Source organism: Mastigoproctus giganteus, chromosome 4, assembly GCF_048544385.1.
Source record: "Mastigoproctus giganteus isolate SK-2022 chromosome 4, ASM4854438v1, whole genome shotgun sequence".
Lineage (NCBI taxonomy): Eukaryota > Metazoa > Arthropoda > Arachnida > Uropygi > Thelyphonidae > Mastigoproctus > Mastigoproctus giganteus.
In genome coordinates, this window is record NC_143578.1 from 192,271,733 (window position 1) to 192,294,644 (window position 22,912).

General features: G+C 36.5%; 1 protein-coding gene across 1 annotated transcript in view; it reads left to right on the forward strand.

The window, feature by feature from the left end:
- The window catches only part of Ge-1 (Enhancer of mRNA-decapping protein 4 homolog Ge-1), a 527,075-nt gene that overhangs the window by 372,676 nt on the left and 131,487 nt on the right, over positions 1-22,912 (forward strand). Inside the window, exon 21 of the mRNA XM_090372439.1 lies at positions 13,502-13,617. Coding sequence (XP_090228565.1) covers positions 13,502-13,617 — 116 coding nt within the window. The remainder of the gene's footprint in view (positions 1-13,501; positions 13,618-22,912) is intronic.

The window sequence follows — 22,912 nt, forward strand, 5'->3', positions numbered from 1 at the left end:
GAGTCAGAGTCAGTGATGGAAGACAGTTTTCTGTTTCCTGAAAATGGTCTCTGATAACAGGCAGTTTCCTTTAAAATTTTATAGTAGCCATCATTAACAGTATCATTTATACAAAGCATATTCTGTCCACTCCCTTGCCTTGTTATATATTACTGTTTAGGAATACATAACAAGCAACATACAGAAATCATCCAACTCAGTGGAAACATTGTTGATTCAATGCTGTCAGGATTGTAAGTTGCACTGGGTGTGCACTACATGTAGTGGTTCCCATCTAATACAAAACATTACAAAACATAGATTCCCGTGCAAGATTGCTAATTACTATGTTCTTTAGCCCACGTTAGGTGTGTTTTCCCTTCATGATTTGATAAGAGTTTTTACAAAGTCACTATGCTTTCAGACTGCTCATGTGACAAGTACTTATTGGACATTTCTTTCATTTCCCTCTCTTTACACCAGTATGTTCCTTCCATATCAAATGATTTTTAGGACTCTGGACCTTGAATTATAATCATGGCTTAGACATTTTAAAAGTTTCTCTTGGGCTGTAGTATTACTCCACTTCGGCTCTGTTTCAAAATTCCTTTTAACATTTCTGGTCTTGAATTTTTTTTAATAATTCTCAATGCAGAAGACTGAGTATAGCCAACCATATTGTAAATGATTGGCTATAGTCAAGTATATTAACTAAAAAAAAACCTCCCTATTAAGAGCAGTTACACTTTTCTTCCTGAAGTTAACTGTTTGTGAGTCACATCCAGAGATGCTGGTAAATTTTTAACAACCGGCTCTAAAAAAAAGTAGGGGCAGCGATGATTTGAATAGATTTTAATTGCGGCCTCCTCTACAAGGCAGTGCCACAGGTCTCCCATGTGACTGCTCTGTGATTTTTTTTTTTTTTTTTTTTTATGGCTGGTTTCAATGATTCTTTACGCAGGCCGGACTGTTATTTGTTATTTTTTTACTTTAAATTTTGCTGCTGGATGGCGCCACGTGTTTTTTTTTTTTTTTTCATAAAAACAAAAATCTTACTTATGCAGTTTGAACTGAGGTCTACAAACTATATGGTTCAGCATCTTAACCACTGGGCTAATCAGATATTTAAAATTAAGCCTGAAAATGTGATATTAGAATGTAATATGTAATTATTTTTAAAGTACTTAATGGTTGTTACAGGTAGTTAATGATTGTTGCAGGATTGTTACTGCCTTGATGAGTTAATTTGTTCCTAACAAGCATTCATAAAGGGAAATATTTTCCCATATACATAATGTTAAAAAATAGGGGTTACATTCTCAACAATAAAATTTGACCATAGTACAGTAAACCCTCGCTAATCCGGTTATAGTTAATCCGGATATCGGATAATCCTGATTGAAATATGAAAAATTCTGTTCACAGTTGAGTACAGGAACTCCCTGACTTACGTAATACAGCCGGCCCTCGTTATAACGCGGTTTGCTTTATGCTGATTCGCTATAACGCTGTGCTTATATTATAACCTGTATCTAACTATAATGCTGTCACAAATCACTATAACGTTCTTTTACGAGATGCATTTAGATGCATTTTTGGCATATTTAACGAAATCGTTTCATTTGATGGAGTCGATCATATTCTCAGTGAGTACCACCACCCATGGGTGGTGGTAGTCACTGAGAATAAGTAACAATAGTCTTCTCTATTAGTGAAGCGTTACTTATTCGAGGTTAAGAGCAAATGATGCCTACAACAACTACTTTGTTTTGTAGTTTCTTAAGAGTTGTCTGTGGTGTATCTACACACCGATATTATATAGATATTAAACTCTTAATGTATTATGCCATGTGCATTTAGTTATTTTAAATTTTATATTATATTATTATTATTTTTTTTTTCTGTTATATTATTTTTTTGTTTTTTTTTTTTCCATACATGTAGAGAAAAGTTGATTATCTGTTTGTCAACTCTACATTCTTCCTCATTTTAGGAAGAATGTAGAGTTGCTGAGCAAGTACAGAGAAGGGCAACAAGATTGGTAAGAGGAAAGAAGGGGGGGTCCTCTTACCAAGAATGGCTTAAGTTCTTCAAATTGCAACGGCTGGAGACTAGACACCTACGAGGTGATCTAATTGAGGTGTATAAGGCCTTAAATGTTGTGCAGGTTCAATTCTGATGGGATTCTTCCGCTTGCTCAAATTGCAAACCCGAGGGGGCATAAATTCAAATTGGGGAAAGACAGTTCTAGAATACAGTGGTACCTTTGTTTGCGAGCATAATTCGTTCTTGGGATTACGTGCTCATAATCCAAAGCACTCGTATATCAAAGCGAATTTTCCCATAAGAAATCATGGAAACCCAGATGATTTGTTCCAAAACTCAAAAATATTCATATACTGTAAAAATGATTAATACAAAATACATACATACCTTTTCATATTTTTAATATTTAAATTTAATATACATAAAGCAATCAGATTTGTGGTAGGACGACTTTCACTGTCACTAACGGAATCACTGCTATCTCTTGACTCTTTCTTTTTGTGCGACTTTAACAAGGAACCTCTCCAATGACACTTGCCTCCTCTTGAGGATTTCGCGGAAATATGACAATTGCATTGTCGTTAAACAGATTCATCGCTCGCACTATTACAAAATGAGGCGGCACGCTTGATACACATAAACAAAGCTGCGTGCATGTAGCAATTGAATAAACAACACCGTAAAGGCAGAGATACACTATTAACATCTCACATTTTACTAAAGCCAGTTACGTTCCTGGTAGGGGAATCTGTTATAAACTGGTAGTAAACTCGATCTAATTGCATTTGCGATTATACTGATAGCTGAAATTGTGTTGGTTTTTACGTTATTGTGGTGAAATGTGTTTCCTCTTCACTGATATAAAAAAACATTTAAAAAAAATACATTTTCAGAATCTTCACTTCATTCCTGTCGTGTTGCGTTCGGTTGGGGGTGATTCTGCATTCGACTGCCATTTCTTGTAAACACAAAGGCGAATTGTGCATAAGTGAATTCGGTTCGTGTTATATAAGCTATCGTTCACGTATTTATAAATCGTGTATGATCGAATTCGTGTAGTGTAAACACGTGTTATACAAGGACTGACTGTACTCGTATTGCAAGACCGCGCTCGTTTATCAAGTTAAAATTTATTAAAAATTTTTGCTCATCTTGCAAAAACTCGTAGATCAAGTTACTCGCTATCCAAGGTACCACGGTACCACTGTACATGTGTGGTAATTTGCCTTTAGCCAGTGGGTAGTAATTCAAGGAGGAACTGGACAAACTTTTAGAGGGAATGGATGTGTGAAATTGTTTTTTTTTTTTTTTTTTGGCTGATGTTACATAAGCTCATATTACTAAATCCATTATCTTTCTCACACTGGTGGGGGGGGATGTAATGTTGTGTAATGTAATTTAAAATAAAATACTTTAACTTAAATAATTAATTTAGATTTAAGGAAAACTAAAATGATCCAAATAACAAACAAGCAGCAATTTAGCGGAAAGTACATTTAGGATTATGATTGGCATACATCGAGGAAAAAATTGTCAGAAAGTTAGTGAAGTCAATGGTGGGATTGGCATTTGTTTCTTTTGAGGAATCTTGGGAAGGAATCATTTGAGAATGTCCACCTCCAGAACATCCTTCGTGTGAAAACTGTGAAGAGTTTATAAAATATTTCGAAAAAATTGGAATGGGCCCACTGCTCACTTTCTGCCGTCATTGTGCAATCATCATGATCATCATGCTAATTTTAGCCCTTGGTCAATAAATCATGGGGAAGGATGGTATTTTACCTTAAATAAACTGTGGGGCACCATCATGTTAATATATGGAAGAGGATTACCCATTTAAAAAAAACAACTGGCTAACTTTAAGAGAATACTAGGATTAATAAATGTTGGAAATCTTCCACCTCTAAAAACTGTAAATGCAAAGGCATTAATAAGAAACTAGTATCAGATAGACAAAAAAAGGACGTCAATTTCACACTTTTGTGTAAGCAGTTGGGTACTTTCTTCCACTGTATGATTTAAACTTTAATAAATTGTATTTGTATTTTAAACATTATTCGAATAAATAAAATTTTTTTATTATTTTGATGTTATATTTGTTTATTTTTTTTCACTGTTTTCGAATTCCATTTTTATATGTTTATTTGTACGAAAAAATGATATGGTTACATACACACAATAGAAATGTGATTAGAGCAAGTGGGAAATAGAGCTTAAGCTATTAGGACATATGGATTAAGGCAAGTGGGGTAATGCCATATTGATTACTTGAGTGATATCCTGCTTCAGTGTGCTGATATTTTATTATAGATCAATCTTTTATATATTTTCCCCATTAATGGGAGGAGAGCTATAGGTCTACACTGGTGTTCGAAGAAAGGGCATCACCTAGGAATTTCACATTTCTAACCCTTTTTTTCGCGATGTTACATTACATTAATGACTAGCATCACAAATAGAAATATAAACAAAAGATATTTATTAATAGTTAAGGCCCAGGGAGGACTGGCTATGTCTGGGGAGTAAACCTTGATGCCTCTTCCAGCATTTAAACAGTTGCTGGGGATGTTTCACCAATTTTGCTCTGCTAAGATGGGTGTTGGGTGTGGAAAACGAAGGGAGAAAAGTGGGTGTTTGCCGGGTGGGGACTGGGTTTTCTATATCTTCTTTTGCCATAATGTCTATGATGCCAACACCCACTTTTCTCCCTTCGTTTTCCACACCCAACACCCATCTTAGCAGAGCAAAATTGGTGCAACACCCCAAGCAACTGTTTAAATGCTGGAAGAGGTGTCAGGTTTAGTCCCCAGACATAGCCAGTCCTTCCTGGGCCTTAACTATTAATAAATATCTTTTGTTTATATTTCTATTTGTGATGTTAGTCAGGTGCTCTTAAAATATTCCAAAATGAGTATTTGCAACTTTATACAACAGTTATGGTAAACACGACAATTATGGCTGAAATGTTATTAGGAGCCCTCAATTTGCTTCACTTTATCATTTAAATGGAAAACAAAGTGGAAAGGTCACCAGGTGCAAACTAATATTTGGTTATACAGCCTCTGGCCCTGATGACAGCAGCACACTGTCAAGGCATTAACAAGATCAATTTCTGAAGGTAACGAACTGATACTTCATGGTTCAAAACATGAATTATGGCTTCCTGAAGTTCACGAAGGGTCCTTGGTTTCTTTCTGGCAACTGCGGATTCCACACGATGCCAACAGTTCTCTACAGGATTCAGGTCCGGGCTGTTTCCTGGCCAGCTAAGAGTTGTAATGGACCACCGTTCTTCCAACTATTTTTTCACCTGTAACAAATGTAAACACATTACTGTTGAACCTCTAATGCAGAAATAAAGCTAAAATAACTAGAGAAGTGTCTACTTACACTTTTCACTCAATGATAAGGAGCAGAGTCGTCCTGAAAGATGCAGTTACTTGGCAGGTTGAAATGGTTTCTAATGGTTGGCAGCAATTTGCCTTCCAATATAGCCAGGTATCCATTGGCATTTACGGAACCTTTTATAAACTGCAGGTGACCTATTCCGCAATACGAAATGCACCCCCATATCATCTGGCTGGTAGGCAATTTCGCTGTAGACACCATACAGTCTGGATGGTATTCTTTACCACGTCTACGGCGAATTGTTTGTCTTCCATCAGAGTCATGCAGGTTGAATTTCTTCTCATCCGAGAAAATAACTGATTTCCACTGTTTGGGGGTCCATTTGACATGCCCCTTACACCAAATTAATGAGCCTTTTTTGTTTTTTGTGTGAGGAGGGGCTTCTTCTTAGGACGACAGGCTACAAGTCCATTTTTGAAGAGGTGTCTCCTGCCTGTTACTGCACTTTCTACCACTCCTGTATGTTCTTCCAATTCTCTTTTCAACTCAGACAAAGAAGCTTTACGGTTTTTAAGGCATAAGAACTTTAAAACCCGGTCTGGTTTGCATAGAGACTCGTTTGCATCTGGTTCCTTTTTCCTTTCAGCAGAACCAGTATTCTTGAGTTTGGAAAGAAATCGATTCACTGTCAACTGATTACAAGACACTCTGTAAGCAGTATGATGGGAAGAACATCCTTCCTCACATAATGCAACAATAGCACTCTTTCTTCGTGGCATCAACTGCACGTAACTCGCCATTCTGACACAAGCAAGGAATGACTGTGACTCTTGCAGAGCGTGCTTATATAGCTGAAAGTAACAGCTGATGCAATATTACATCATCACCTACACATGTCACTCCTATCTGATACAATCTGTAAGAAATATTGCCATATACGTATATCATTTGGACGACAATTACAATTTTAAGGGGTGATGCACTTTCTTTGAATACCAGTGTGTATGATTTTGGATCTGTAAGGGGTTTCTCACGATTCTTTAGTATGAGTCTGAGCACAGCTGTTTTCCAAATTTTACAGAATTTTGCTTCTCAGTCGTGCAGTGATTATACTGAGCTATTAATTTATCAGGTGCAATTTCAGCCAATTTTTTAATTATTTCCACTTTTAGAAGGTCAAATCCAGGGTATTTATTGTTTTTGGTTTTAATTAAAGCTGCTTGTAATTCTTCTATTGTAAATAGAGGACCTATGTTAGCATTGCCATAGTATGTATCCTCATCAGGGGCGATCACACGGTGTGGCTGCATGGGGCACCCTAAATTTTTGGTGAGGAAAGTCAATTTTTCTTAATACTAAATATGTGTTCCTATTTTTGAGTCATTTTAAAACTCATTTAGTAGATAGTTACTTATACCATTCTATTTTTGAATCTATCAGTATTTACTAGTTACCTATTGATTTTTATACAGAATTATAAAGAATTTGTTGGGTTATATTAAATAATTATACTATGTTTTATTCGTTGATATGATTTATTTATTTCCTAAATAATATATTTGATTCTGTCCTTCAGGGGGCGTTTCATACATTGTTTCTTTTTTAAAATGAAGAGGTAAGTATTTTTCATTTAATGGTAAAAATATAATGCATAAACTTAATAGGAAGTTGGAGAGGGTGCACCAAAAAATCTCGCACAGGGCACTGATAGACCTTGGGCCAGTTCTGAATCTCATTGATTGTGTCATTCTGTGTATGGGAATAATCCCCAGTCTCCGTCTGGATAATAATGTTTGATATGTTATTAACAGACTCTGCCCAATACACGATTGAGGTTCCATCTGATTTGAGTGTGGTTTCTATCACATCTTCTCTTGGCAGCTTGTTGGTGACAATTCTTTCTTTATGTTGTACAGCCAGGCCTCGCATAATGCAAGTTTGATTAACACGTTTTTCAGTCACCACTATTTGAAAAAATTATACCACTTTTCACTTTACACAATGCAAATTTCCAAATAATGCGATATTTTTTTCATCAACCATCAGAAGCAGATGTGTTACTTATTTGTCATACAGACTTGCATTTAAAAATTCTAATTTTTAAATGCAAAAAAAAATTTTTAAATAAGCCAAATGAAAATGTTACCGCAAAGGTAAAAGAACTAGATGAAATCTTTCATATCGCAGAGAACCTCAGACAGAAGGTTTGATGTTCTCTGCGATATTTATTTTGCCAGGGCCTAGCGAAGATTGCTGTTGGTAATCGGAAATTGATTGATGAAAAAAAGAAAGCCAACACTGTTCAAACGACTCTGTTCAAATATTTCCATAACATATACAGTGGATTCCGGTTATTTGGGCCACCGGTTAATCAGATCAGCCGATTAACCGGTTATTTGGGACAAATCTTAAAAAACAGAACCTAATCGAGAAAATATCCAGGGTTTATTTCACTTAAATGGGACAACATGCCGTTTAATCGCGACAGGAGACCGCAGCACTGGAGATTACCCTATGATTGTCTCCGACCGTACCACGTGGTTCGGTCGGATTTCTGGAGGTCACAACCATAAAACAATTAGCAGTTGCCTGTTTATTGTGTTTTTCTGTTAGTGCAATCTATCATAAATGGATAGTAAACTCGATCTTATTGAATTTGCAATAATACCGACAGCTGGAATTCTGTGGGTTATTATGGAGAAATGTGATTACAGTTTAATGGAATCTTCAATCATATAAAAAAATTAATTTTCAGAATCTTCTCTTCATTCCTATTTTTAAAGCTTCATAACTTATTACTCCGTTCTCACTTGTGCGTAATGTGTTACTTGCAATTTGTGTGTGCCGTGTTCTTTGTTATTGATTGCTTATCTTTTTACTGTTTTAAATTTTAACCCCCACCCACAAATGTCAGTGAACATTAATGTCAACTAGTTAGTATGTACATATTACAGTACGTATTAATTATTCCGATTTTCACATATCATTTAATTTTTTAATTGGTAACGTAATAAAGGGTAAATTTGTGCTTAATATATCTTTACTTTTATAGCCTGTGGATAATATTCCTCCTATTTTCGCTAATTAGAATCGCTGTTTAATAGAATTAAAATTCGATTCACAAACGTGATCACAATGACCGGTGCTTACTACAAATCGTATAGTGAATGGTACTTAGATGCTAATGTGCCATAAAATTCCTAATAACCAACCATTCTTATCTACCCGCCTTCCACAATTAAGTTATTCATACATTCCCTATCTCTTCCATCATGCAGTATGATTGATGACTTTTGAGGTTATGATGGACATCGTGGCGAGATGCAATATTCCTTTCATTTCGAGGGTACAGCTCTAAAACGGTGTTCACAGGCCGGCCGCTAGTTAGTACACCGGACCGAACGTATTGGTAACTCTCTAGGAGGCTTCTGGATCAGCTAGTGTATAATCTTGCTACTTCTACTCTGCCAGATAGTGACTGGAGGGAGTCCGAGTAGTGGGTATACGGGGAGCATTGTCGAGGCCATGTTATGTCAAGGATCTGGGCATATTCTTACCATGTGTATGTCATATCCAAAAATTTCATTACTTCATACAGCATTTCCCACCCACTTTTTCTTACTTTTGAATACACCATGAATTGTCAAACTAATAGAGCAAGCTTATCTGCGAAAAGATCTAAACCCCCCAAGCACTTCCTAATTCATTTCACAAATATACGTGGTCTCAATTCTAATCTCAACAATGTCCATTTCCACTTGCAGTCTGCCAAACCCCATGTACTTTTTCTGACAGAATCTCAGTTATCAGTTGATTCAACTACTGCTCATCTCAGATGCCCAAATTATTCGCTGTATGATTCCTTTTGCCTCAAAGGAGGTACTTGTGCATATGTCCATTCTGATATTCCCTGTCAGAGACTTGGCAATTTGGAATCTCCTCTCTTTGATATTCTCTGGCTTAAAATCTCTCTTCCTCATTGTGTCAAATTCATCTGTTGTCTCTACCGTTCTTCCAACTCCACTAATCACTTGGAGCTCTTTGACCTCCTCTCTTTGCAACTTGACTTTCTCCAGTCCAACTTTCCTAACAGTGAGGTAATTATCCTTGGTGATTTTAATGTTCACAACTCCAGCTGGCTTCCGTTTTCTAGTCACACCGACCCAGCTGGTCGAGATGCTGAGGCTTTTGCAATTACTAATGACCTTGCACAGATTGTTCATTTACCTGCAAGAATACCCGACAATCCTAATCATACAGCCAATATGCTTGGTCTTTTTCTCACAAACAACCTCTTTCTAAGTACACGGTCAAAGTGAGAGATCCTTTAGGCACTTCAGAACACAACTTGGTGGTTGTTTCTTCTCCAATGGAACCTTTATCTCATGGCTATTCCCAACCTCATGATGTTTGGCATTGCAAGAATGCAAAATGGGATGACCTGTGAGACTTCTTTTCCTTGGTCGGATTACTGTTTCAAAACATCTGATGTCAACGTTTGCTCAGATCGTGTCAATGAAATTATTCTTGCAGGAATGGAATCCTTTATCCCACACTCCACTTTAAAATCTCGTCCCTTATCTAAACTTTGGTTTTCCAATAAATGTGCTAAGGCTGTTCAAAAGAAGAATGTTGCATATCATAATTGACTTGTTTCTAATTCTTCAGTTTCATTTTCTGTCTACACCAAAGCTCGCAACAATTGTAAAGCAGTTATTAATCAGTCCAAACTACAGTTTGAACAGGCTAAGAGTAGAAAACTTGCTTCTTGCCCTAATGGCAGCCGAGCATTCTGGTCTCTTGCCAAAGCTATTGGCTGCAACATTTGCCCATCTCTGCTCCTACCTATGTCCAAACCAGATGGTTCTTTTGTCACTTAAGCCAAGGATAAAGCTGACCTGCTAGCATCCCATTTTTCTTACAACTCATGTATTAATGATCTTGGTAGAACACCTCCCACCATTCCCAACATGCTCCATTCAATGCCTCCTGTGGTCTTCCATCAGAAGGATGTCAGAAGGATTTTGATGAATCTTGATGCTAAGAAAGCTCCACTTGTTCTCAAAACCGGTGCAACTGAACTTACTCCTATTCTTTTTACCGCCTTTTTTCACTTTCTTATTCCAAAGGTATTTTTCCTTCTGCTTGGAAATTTGCTCATATCCAGCTAGTTCCTAAAATGGGTGACAAATCCCTCCCATCCAATTATTGTCCCATTGCAATTACTTCTACTCTTAAAAGTAATGGAGAAATCAATTAACCGCCCACTCTTAAACTACCTAGAAATCTTCTGTCTGATCAACCACCGCCAGTATGGATTCCGTCAGTGTCGTCCACTGGTGATATTCTGACTTATGTTACCCATTTAGGGCCTAATTCAATGGAAAGGTTCGGTGAAACACAAGTAGTTGCTCTTGACATCTCAAAGGCTTTCAGTCGTGTTTGGCATAAAGGTCTTCTAAACAAGCTTCCATCTTATGGTCTCCAACTGTTTTTAGTAATTGGTTATCCAGTTTTCTCTCTGATCGCTCACTGAGGGTGATGGTAGATGGCTCTCTGTCTTCTAACTTCTTCACTAATGCCAGTGTCCCCCAAGGTTCAGTTCTTCCCCCCCCTCTCTTTTCCTCCTCTTGTATATTAATGACCTTCTTCCATTGACTGGAAATCCTATCCATAGTTTTGCTGGTGATAGCACATTGCATTCCACTTTCCATTTTGAGAAACCTTGTCCTGCTCAATCAGCTTCAACTTCTCGAAAATCTGCTACCAATTCCCTAAATGCCGATCTTCAGGTAATTCTCCAGTGGGCAAAGACAACTTAGTTGATTTCAAACTTCTAAAACTCAGTCTTGTCTTATCTTGCAAAAAGGATTCTTCTGCTCCTATGCTTATCTTTAGTGACACTCCGATTTCTAGTCAGAATGATATATCTCTTTTGGGGATTACCCTCACTTCTAATCTCTCTTGGCACAAACACATTACAAATATTACTTCTTCTGCATCTAAAAAACTTGGTTTTCTCTTTCTCTCTCAGCGTTACTTTTCCTCCAAACAGCTGCTCACTCTGTATAAATCGCAAATCTGCCCTGCCATGGAATATTGTTTTGGGGGCACCATCCCACATCTCGGGTGGTGCCCCCAAAACCTCTCTCAGGCTTCTTGATTCCATTCAAAAGAGGGCAGTTAGGTTAATTAATGACTCATCCCTAACAGAGTCTCTCCACTCACTGTCTCATAGACGTAGTGTTTCTGCTGTGCCTCCTCTACAGATACTTCCATGGGCACTGCTCTGCTGAATTGGCTTCTATAATTCCCGCTCTCTTTCAAAACAGTCCAAACACGTGCCGCCACCAGCCAACATCCATTTACTGTCCAACTTCAAACTCACAGAACCAACTTTTCATCTTCCTCGTTTTTTCATTCAACTGCCGTTTTCTCGAGCAACCTTCCTTCATATGTATTTTCTCAAAATTAGTCTAGCATTATTGATGAAGTTGGAAGACATGCCATCAATCACAGTGAACAGTCAGAGAGGAGGAAACTGGATATCCAGTTGCAGAAAACATTTGGCAGGCTGTTAGATGGGAGCTTGTTTAGAAGACCTTTATGCCAAACACAATCAAAAAGCCTTAGAAATGTCAAGAACAACTGCTTGATTTACTACTATACTGTCGTTTTTTCCTTCAGTAGTGGATGTTTGTAAAGATGCAAAAGCTCCTTAATGAAAATATTTCCAATGTCTTCTGGAAAGCAGTACAGAGCTAGATAGCATGTTTTTATTTCTGTTTGACTCAATCCTGTTAATTTGATGAGCACAGTAAATTTATCATTTTATATTTTATACAATGTCAACAAATTTCTTCTTTTGTCTTCTCAACCTCCAACTCAAGCACGGTACTAAGTCCTATAGGTTTTAACACATCTCGTGTTTGTGATTTACATAAAAAAAAAAAAAAAAAACTACAGATAACCTTTTCTCAAATTTAATTGATTTCATCATAGAAAGATTATTCACTTGAACTTGAACATGATAATAGTATAACCTTCCTAAACTTAAAAGTCCTTAAGTATGATTATCAATTAAAAACTTGCATTTACAGCAAAAAGAAAAGCACATATAGGAAAATTTTTACATTTTTAACCACATCATCCATACAATGTTGAAAAATCAATTTTATATATATATACATGTTTACAATGCAATTAAATATTGCCACAATTACAATGACTTATAAACAGAATTACAATATCTAATGCTTTCTCAAAAGGGACATATCCTCATTGATTAATTCAGCAGACCATATGTAAAGTAAAAAATAGATTGAAGAATCTCCACCTCCCTTACAAGAACAAAACCAGTTACCAATACAAGAATAATACAAGAATACAAGTTACCAATAGAAGAATAATTTGTTATATAGGAAGTAACACAATTAAATGTGGCACCTCTAACATATTTAGCCTATTATCATCAAGCCACTTTACGCACGCAATACCATGCAGTTGAGCTCAGCCAACATGCCCAGTCAAGTTTTTGCCAAACTCGGATATTGCATAACACTAGTCAAATTACCTTCTAGTTATAAATTTATTAAAAAATTCTAGTTATAAATTCATATTTATGTAGCATTAACAATTGAATGGTTCAAAAAAATAAAAAAATTTTAGTCCCTAATGTTAAATATTTAATGACTTTTTCACAAATACTGAACTTGAATAATATTGAATTGCCAACATGCATGTCTGAGTTGCACCGTGGGAACTAAAAATCTTAATATATTAACAACACCTTCTCTCTCATCATTCACGAACCAACTGAAGATGATATTTGGATACCATCCAAACTCTTAGTTCTGCAATATATTTTTTAGCATGGAACAAGTCTATAATGAACACTGGAGAAAAGTGTACTTTTCTCTGTGGGATTTAATTTTAAATAGTTTTAATACTCATAATCCTTCTTGATTAATTTAATTTTTTTATTATTCCAATCAAACACAAATAGCAGTTCTTCTATAAAAAAAATAATGTATTTTAAACCTTTCCTTTTTTTTTTTATAAAATTCAAAAAATATATTAATCAAAATTCTTTGTTTATTCTGACTTGATAATGTTTTCCATCATACAGATATTTCCAAGTGCTTAGATGGATTAAAGGAACAACTTCAGATGGATATTTCTCACAAGCTAACTACTGCTGACAATGTTGTAAAAGAAAACATGGGAAAGCTTGCAAAAAATAAGGTAATATGTTGTCTGTGTATTATTTATTTCAGACTTGTAATAAAGATAGCATCAGCCAAAAAAAAAAAAAAAAAAACCAACCCTTATTTCGCTCCAAATGTTTGTCAAGTTCTGCCTTGAATCTATTTAAGCTATCAACTTATACAACGACAGATAGAAGTTTGTTCCAGCAATCAACCACCCGCTGGCTAAAGGCAAACTTCCGCACATCTATCCTACAACCGTCTTTCCTCAATTTGAATTTATGCCTTCTCAGGTGATTATTCTGAGCACGAAGGAAGAATCCCATCAGCATTGAGCATGCTCAAACCATTCAAGGCTTTATACACCTCAATCAGATCACCTCACAGGTGCCTAGTCTCCAGACACTGTAATTTGCAAAACTTAAGCCTTTCTTCGTAAGAGCAACCCTTTGTTCTGTTCACTAATCTTGTTGCCCTTCTCTGTACTCGTTCCAACAGCTCTACATCCTTCTTAAAATGAGGCCTCCAGACCTATATACAGTACTCAAGGTGTGCATGACCATTGCCTTATACAAGGGGATAATCACCTCCTTATCCCTGCTAAAAAAATTCGTGTATATCATTGACAAGACATCACGAAATACTCTTGCTGACCGTCTGCACTGCTCAGAAAACTTCATATCTGCCTACACAATTACCCCCAGGTCCTTTTCATTCTCTACCACTGTCAGTGTGGTACCACAGAGTTAATACGTTACTCTGGGATTACTGCTTCCCATAAGTAGTACTTTACATTTGTCAATGTTAAACTTCATTTTCCACCTCTCAGCTCATCTGCTCAACCTTTCCAGATCCTGTTGCAGCAGCATAGCGTCAGTAGTGTCCTTAACAACCCTGCCAACTTTCATATCATCTGCAAACTTGGACATTAAGCCTAATGTACCATCATCAATATAATTTATAAATACAGAAAACAACAATGCACCCAACACTGAACCCTGAGGGACTCCACTAATAACATTATTCCACAAAGAGCAGTGTCCATTGATTACCACTCTCTGTCTTCTCCCACTCAACCATCCCTTTATCCATAGCAGCAATTTGCCTCCAATGCCACAATGCTCCAATTTATGTAGCAACCTTCCATGTGCAACAGTATCAAAAGCTTTTCTAAGATCCAAATATATGATATCAAAGTTATTCTTTGCATCCAGTTCCTTTGCGATTACATCATAGTATCCAATCAAATTAGTCAGACAAGACTTCTCCTTAACAAACCCATGCTGTGTCCGAGCTATAACTGAAGTCTTGTCTAGATGATCCTGCAATTCTTCTTTAACCAGTGCCTCCATTAATTTCCCTGGAATAGAAGTTAAACTACCAGGTCTGTAATTACCTGTGTCTCCCTTTGATCCTCCTTTGTGGATTGGGGTCACATTTGTACATCTCCAGTCCATGAGTACCTCCCCTGAGTCCAAGGAAGCTCTCATAATTATGGCTAAGGGTTTGCTTACTTCCTTTGCTGCCCCCTTTAATATAACAGGATAGATCCCATCCACCCCAGGTGCCCTTCTTGGGTTTATCTTCAACAATTTCTCCTCCACTTTACTCTCAGTTATTACAAGATTATCTAGCTTACTGCCAGAGTTGAATACACCTCTGACATTCCCCTCCCTGAATAACTCCTCGTGTGTGAATGTCGATGCAAAATATTCATTCAGTTTGTTAGCTACCTGAGCAGGATCATTAACAATTGAACCATCGATATCAAGTGGACCAATCTGATTCATCCCCTTCCTTCTAGAGTTTACATAAGTAAAGAATTCTTTGCTGGTTTTTTTTTTTTTTTTTTTTTTTTTTTGCATCCTTTGCCAAAGATTTATTGTAAACTGCCTTTGCCTGCCTAACCTCCTTTGTGACTTCGTTACAGACCAGCTTATATTTATCATAGGCTTCTGTGTCACATGTTAATTTATATGTATCCCATGCATTTTTCTTCTCTGTCACATGTCTAATTTGTTCATCTGACATCCATTTAGACCTAAATCTTGAACAATATTTCTTTGTTGGTGTAAAAAGCCTAGTGGGCTTCCAAGATTAATTCTTTGAATGCTTCCCATTTTGAATTTGCTGTTGGTTCCACCGTATAGAATTTAAATACTGTCTCAGACCACCGTAATCACCTTTACGAAAGCAAAAACCCTTCCCTTTACCCTTGATGGTAGTTATTGAGTAAATCCCACTTCAGCACACTGTGATCACTGCCACTTAGTGGTTCCTTTATCTGCAGATTCTTGATGCATGAAGAATCACTACTGATAATCAGATCAAGAGAATTACTCCCTCTAGTTGCCCTCTGAACATGCTGCTGCTGCTGTAGAAAACAATCATCCAATAAATCCACAAAAGCCTTTCTAGTGTGTGAATGACCAACCCACAAATTCCAGTCAATCTCTGGGAAATTAAAATCCCCCATTATAAGACACTAATTTACTGGCCCACTCTATTTATCTGCACAATTGCTCATTATACTCATCAGATTCATTAGGCCTATAACACACACACCTACTCTCATTTTTCCTTTCCCAGTGTTTATGTCACACCAACCAGACTCAACATTGCATTGTCCACCAACATCAATTGGATGTGCCTCCTTAGATTTTGTGTTTCTTAACTAACAGCATAACCCCTCCTCCCCTCCTGTTTTGTCTATCCTTTCTGTACACATTGTACTCCCCTAATTCCAGTTCTGCACTTCTTATGTCTGTGTGACACCATGTTTCTGATATCCCAACAATATGTGCCTTTGATGTCTTGACTGACACTTCAAGCTCATCGAATTTATTAACTATACTCCTAGCATTGGTGTACATGCAAGTATACATGCACCTGTTTCTACTCTTAGTTACCCTAACACAGCCCATGTATTTACTTGTTCCACTATGGCTCCCAGCAGTCCTGGAAATTCCCATTTCCTTGCTTTCCAGCCTGCTGCTCAATTGCATTTCAATGGAAGTAGTGGAAGAATCACTTTTACATCTGCCAGCGGCTACTGTTAATCTATTGGTCCATGTATCCTCCCAAACTAGCAGGTTTCCGGCCCACCTAACTCTGCCTCAGTAGCATCAGCAAATATTCTTACATCCTTTCTATTTAAGTGTATCCCATCCCTGTAGAAGCAGTCTCTCCTGTTAACAAGCACAGACCAGGCTGAGAAATATTCTACCCTTGAGCCTTGCACAATCTCTCCAGGGCCGAATTGATCGACAAGGCTCTCATCATATACTCCCTCCTATCGTGTCTGGGCAGAATTGCAGACACTTTCAAATTCAACCCTAACTCATGGCTTTTTTTCAGCATTGTCTTGCAAAAAATAAGGTAATATGTTGTCTGTGTATTATTTATTTCAGACTTGTAATAAGGATAGTAATTAGTAGACTTAATTGTTATGACTGTCAAGCCCTTTATAAGTTACCAAGCATATACATATAAATAAATCCAAATATCATTTAATTTTTTAGATTAGCTATGTGTATTAGTAAGTTTTGCACAATATTTTTTGCAGTATTATTTTAACCCCCCCCCCCCCCAGCACACAAATATATCACATGTGCTTGTGCACACATGATCAGAATTAAAAGAAATCAGAAGTTCTATGTCTGCAAGAAGCAGTGTTCTTATTAAGATTTTGTTTGCATTAAATTACATTTCATGACATTTCCTGCAAAACTATTTGCTGTTGAAAATGTTTCGTTCAAAACTATTTGCTGTTGAAAAAGATCTCAATAGGCATAGCTAACTTGTTGATTTTGTATTTTGCTGGAGTACTTTTCAAAAACTTTTATTTCTAGTGTTTATGCTCCATGAAACTTTTCCTCTAGTATGTAAATTGCATACTTTACACTTCCTTTCATTACCATGCAGTCAGTCATTACCTGTGGTCTTGAGTTGATTTTTATTCTTGCAAATAGTGGGTTTAGTGTGCAAGAAAAAAATAGACTAGAAGGTTTTGGGATGTATATTCTAGTACATTTTTCTTATATTTTAAATCCTAAAGAGGAAGTAGCTCTGCATTTTTTTATTTTATGCTGATCTGATATTGGTATGATACTTTTTCATGATGGGGAAAATGAGTTGGTTTTTACCCTTGCAAATAACAGTATTTTCTGTTGCTCTTTTATTACTTACTTCAAATACAAAGAGTAAAGCAAGAATCATGCAAATGAGTTTTGGGGTGTTTTCTAGTACATTTTCCTTGTATTTAAATCCTAAAGAGGAAGTAGCTCTGCATTTTTTAGTTTGTGTTGATCTGATATTGGTATAATAAATTTTCACGATGGGAAAAATTGTTATTTATCTTTGAAATGTAGGAAATATGGTATCAACACAAGCTGTCAAGAAGACAGCAAAGTGAAAATGCTATTTTTTTTTTAATGAAAACCCCAAACATGAGAGGTATTAGAACCTATAGTGTCTCCAAACAGGCATACGAGGTTGGGAAAATTCATGTTGAAAAATTTATGCTTCACACCAACCAGTAGTTAAGTAAAATAAAATATAAGTTTTACTGCAAACTAAAATACATGAACTAGATAAAACTGATAAAAACAGATGTATTTACAATAAATATAAAATGACAGTTAACATATGACTGAAATGGAAGTTAAAATAATAATAAAATATAATAGTAATAAAAGCGCTAAAAACTGTAGCTTTCGGAGACGACAGACTCCTTTCTCAACAGTGTGCTTCTGCTGTACGACAACGTCCTTAAATTGCAGGCTCACGGCACTCGTCACATGGTTCAACAGGAATATGGTTGGAATTTTCCACCTGCGTACTGGAACCTGAAATGGCTCGGGAGCGCGCCAATAAAAACCAATCATCTCGTTCAAGAACGACGGCTTCAAGGAGGATGCATACGGACACCCCTATCCCTGTTGATGGTGTTACCACTAGCCGCCCCGATGGGCAGGCTCTCAAGCCAGTTATGGTCCCAGAACCCATGAGCCCGGTCAGTAATGACCGCAGCTTCAGGGGAGATCTGATGCTGCTTCTCCCAAAAATTCTCCGCCACAGCAGACTTCGCATAATTTGCCATTCTTATAGCACTCATGTGCTCACCCAGACGTTTTCAGGAAATACTTATGAATGAAGGAAGGTTGTTCCAGAAAACGGCAGTTGAATGAATAAACGAAGAAAGATGAAAAGTTGGTTCTGTGAGTTTGAAGTTGGACAGTAAATGGATGTTGGCTGGTGGCGGCAAAGTTCTATATAAACATAGCATTTCTCTTACGCCATTCGAACCTTATTTTCTCATTAACAGATTCTCAGCTATATATTTTTGTATATTTTTTAATCCTTCAATTGAATCTCATTTTCTTGCACATCATCTGAATCAGTTTGGTTTTTTTTTTTAATCACAAAATTTTTTAGCATTTTATTAAATTAAAAATTGTATTTTATTAGCTATATAATTTATCCCATTCTTTGTTGCTTGAATTTGTTTTTCCCCCATTCATTCTTTTATTATGTCTGAACTTGTTCTTTGTTTGGCATTTCTTTCCAAATTTTTTTGCAGGATGAAAAATTACAGAAAAATACAATGGATACAGCGAGCCCAATTTATAGAGGACCTATTGTACAGAGGTCCTATCATTATTTGTTCACATTTTGACTTGCCTATCCATTAGCATCATTACACTCAAACAGTGGCGCCTCCGTAGCCAGGTGGGAAGGAGCAGCAGTGCGTAGCACACGCTTCTTGATTACACCGGGGTTCGAGCCCGTCACCACCAAATACGGAGGATGCGGAAAGGTCAGGGAATGACCCCGCATATCCCCGGAGCAATATGGCCTTAGTTGCTAATGCTCCTAAAAACCAAAATAACAACAAACAACACTCAAACAGTTATACAGTGGCATTCTTTCTGTTTCCCCTTAAAAAAATCCCTGCTGTGATTTATTTGTTCCTGCCTAGATGATCCTACGTTATGACTACCTATAGATTTCCTCACAATTGATCTGCATCTGTGATGTAGCATCTCTGCAGAACCAGTTATATGTGTGTGTTTAGTGACATGTGTTGTTTTGTATGACTGGCCCCTTAGCAACCCATCCAGCAAAAATTACCTGGAAATATACTGATTATCTTCCATCCCTGCCACAAGGGTGCAGGCCATCTGTCATCACACAACTGTAGAACTGGGAAAAAAAGGACAGCCCTATAATAATAATAAAATACTTTTTTCACAAATAATTGTACAAGACGTTATTCCCATTACAGAAAACTAGAAGAATCTAGCAGTCTTACTGGGAATGTGAAATAAAATTGTATATATACAGGCAACCCCCGTATAACACGGTACTTCTACAACACAGTTTTGCTCTAACATGGTTAGAGACTTGTGGCAAACCTAGCATAACACGATATTTTTGAGCTTTTATGTGGGGAAAAAACCCTGCTATTATGTTGGATGTAATTTTTCAACATTTCCATTCTTTTTGGTGAATCCCCACTGTTGACTTGCTAGTTGTTATGCAAGAGGAAAAAAATATTGGGGGCAATCCCCATGTTGGGTTCTCTGCCATTGAGCTTGTGCCTTTTTGAGACCATAAAAAATTGACTTTGAAGCATGCAGTTTGTGACTTTTAAGGTTTTTGTAAGGTTATTTTGGCTTTTATTCAATCATTTATAAATTTTTCCGGATATGCATTACTAAACTTTATTCTTAAGAACCATATTGGAATAATTTATTTGTTGTGAATTAAATTCCAGCCCTAAATTATGCTTAGGAAAGTAAAAAAGCACCACTCAAAAGAAACTTTATTTCTCTAGAATCAAAGATACAAATTTTGGATAGCCTTAAAAAGGGGGAAAGGTATCATATGTCACAAAAAGTTTGAATTTAAATGAAGCAACAATCTGGACCATAAAGAAAAATGAACAGAAAATTAGAACTGCTGTTGCTGCAGGATCTTTCATTCATCCCCGAGCGCCAATAATTGACAAAATGGTAAAAGCACTCAGTATTTAAATTGACGATAGCAGTAAAAAACAATTCCCATTGGACAGCAATGTAATTAAACAAAGGCACTAAAACTTTATAACCATTTAAAATAAAGTGGAGAATTTTCTGTTAACTCAGAGTTTGTTGCCAGTAAAGGTTGGTTTGAGTGATTTAGAAATCACTTCCCGTTACATAACATAAGAATTCAAGGGAAACGTGCATTGGCTGATAATGAGGCTGCCAAGAAGTATGCAGAGGAATTTCAAAAAATTATTGAAGAACACCACACCAAGTTTTCAATGCCAATGAGACATGTATTTGGTGGGGGAAAATGCCCAACAAAATGTTAATTTCAAAATAAAAAGAAAACTGCACCTGGTTTTAAGGCATCAAAAGATCATGTAATGTTACTTATGTGTTGTAACGAATCAAGAGATATATGATAAAACCTATGCTAGTTTATAGATCCTCTAATCCTCGTGCAGTGAAAGGTGTAAATAAAAATGCGTTACTGGTATACAGTCAGTCCTTGTATAACACGTGTTTGCACCACACGAATTCGATCATACACGATTTATAAATAGGAGAATGATATCTGATATAACACAAACCGAATTCGCTTATGCACGATTCGCCTTTGCGTTTACAAGAAATGACAGTTTATTATAAACAAATCTGTTTATAATAAACAGATTTGTTTATTATACTCCTAGCATTAGTGTACAAGCAAGTATACATGCAAATGTTTGTGTTTTTAGTAACACAACCCATGTATTTGCTTATCCTGTGATGATCCCCAGCCGGCCTTGTAATCTCTGATACCTAGCTTTTCGGGCTGCTGAGATATAAAAAAAGTACACAAGAGAACTGTAAATATAAAATAAAAATGAGCAAAAAGAAACCCAAGGCTATACATTATGCTGTAAGGTAGAGGATTAAACCTTAATCACCCCAAGTCCACCCACATGTCAATAACAAAGTGACAAACAAATAATGATATCCAGGTTATCCTGAAGGAAACAAATACAAAGGGACTTGTCCCACTCTGACCTGGGTCTTATTGGAGATCCTCACCTTACAGGAACAAAAGTTGAAAGTCACGTATCCTTTTGTATAGTGCCTCCATAGCCACGTCGGAAGGGGCAGCAGTTCGTAGCACATGCTTCTTGATTAGACCGGGGTTAGGGCCCGTCACCACCAAATACGGAGGATGCGGAAAGGTCAGGGAATGACCACTGCATATCCTGGAGCAATATGGCCTTAGTTGCTAATGCTCTTAAAAACCAAATAATAAACAACAAACAACAATATCCTTCTGTGCTGTTTCTGAGATGGACTGCAAAAAGATGTCACAAAGTACAGCAATAATGTGGAAGGAAAAACCAACTCCACCTGCTAGAAATTTGCATAATAATCCCCAGAAATACACTTCCAGAGGTCACTGGGGTATTTTAGTAGCCACAGTAGTTATTATTGTTAGTAGAGGTATTATTGTAACCATAGCAGTTGTAGTGAAAGAACAAGCTATAACAGCAGATAAAATTTAGTTCCATTCAGTAATTTACACATTTATTTGAATGCAATAATAACACTCCTCAGTAAATAGAAGGAAACTTCATTTATTGAATAAGCATGCAACCTGCAAAATTATGTGAAGTTAATGAAAGAATGGCATAGATTTATTCAGTTTCATTATAACGATGTTTGTCAATATTTTCGAATTAGACAAGTTATTCACAACTTGTGGACTCAATTCAGATTTCAAATTTCATTGCAGGCATATTTTGAATAATCGTTACTAAAATGTATACAGTGAAACTTCCCTTTAACGGACAGCCATGGGGAACGAAAATGTGTCCGTTAGAGAGAAGTGTCCGCTAACAAGAAGTCTGAGGGAGAAAAAAAAAAAAAAAAGAACGAAAGAAAAATCGTTAAACGTTTAATGTAAAATTAAATTAAAATATATACAGATTTTGAACAATATTTTTGTAAATAATATACAATTACATAAACAAGAGACGTATGACGTATAACGTTTAACGTAAAATTAAATTAAATTATATACAGATTTTGCACAATATTTTTGTAAATAATATACATACAATTGTGCTATGCATATTATGACTTTATCTTAAGAAAAATACATACAGTAATCACTTATTTTCTTCTGCACCTTCTTCCGGCTGATAATTTTGTTTTTAACATTTGTTTGGAGTGAAGAAACCATCAAAAGTCCTTCAGTATCTTCTTCAGCGGCGAAAAACATTTTTAAACGATTGATTTGTATGAGCGTTTTTTCTATTTTCATCGGTGGTTCGTCAT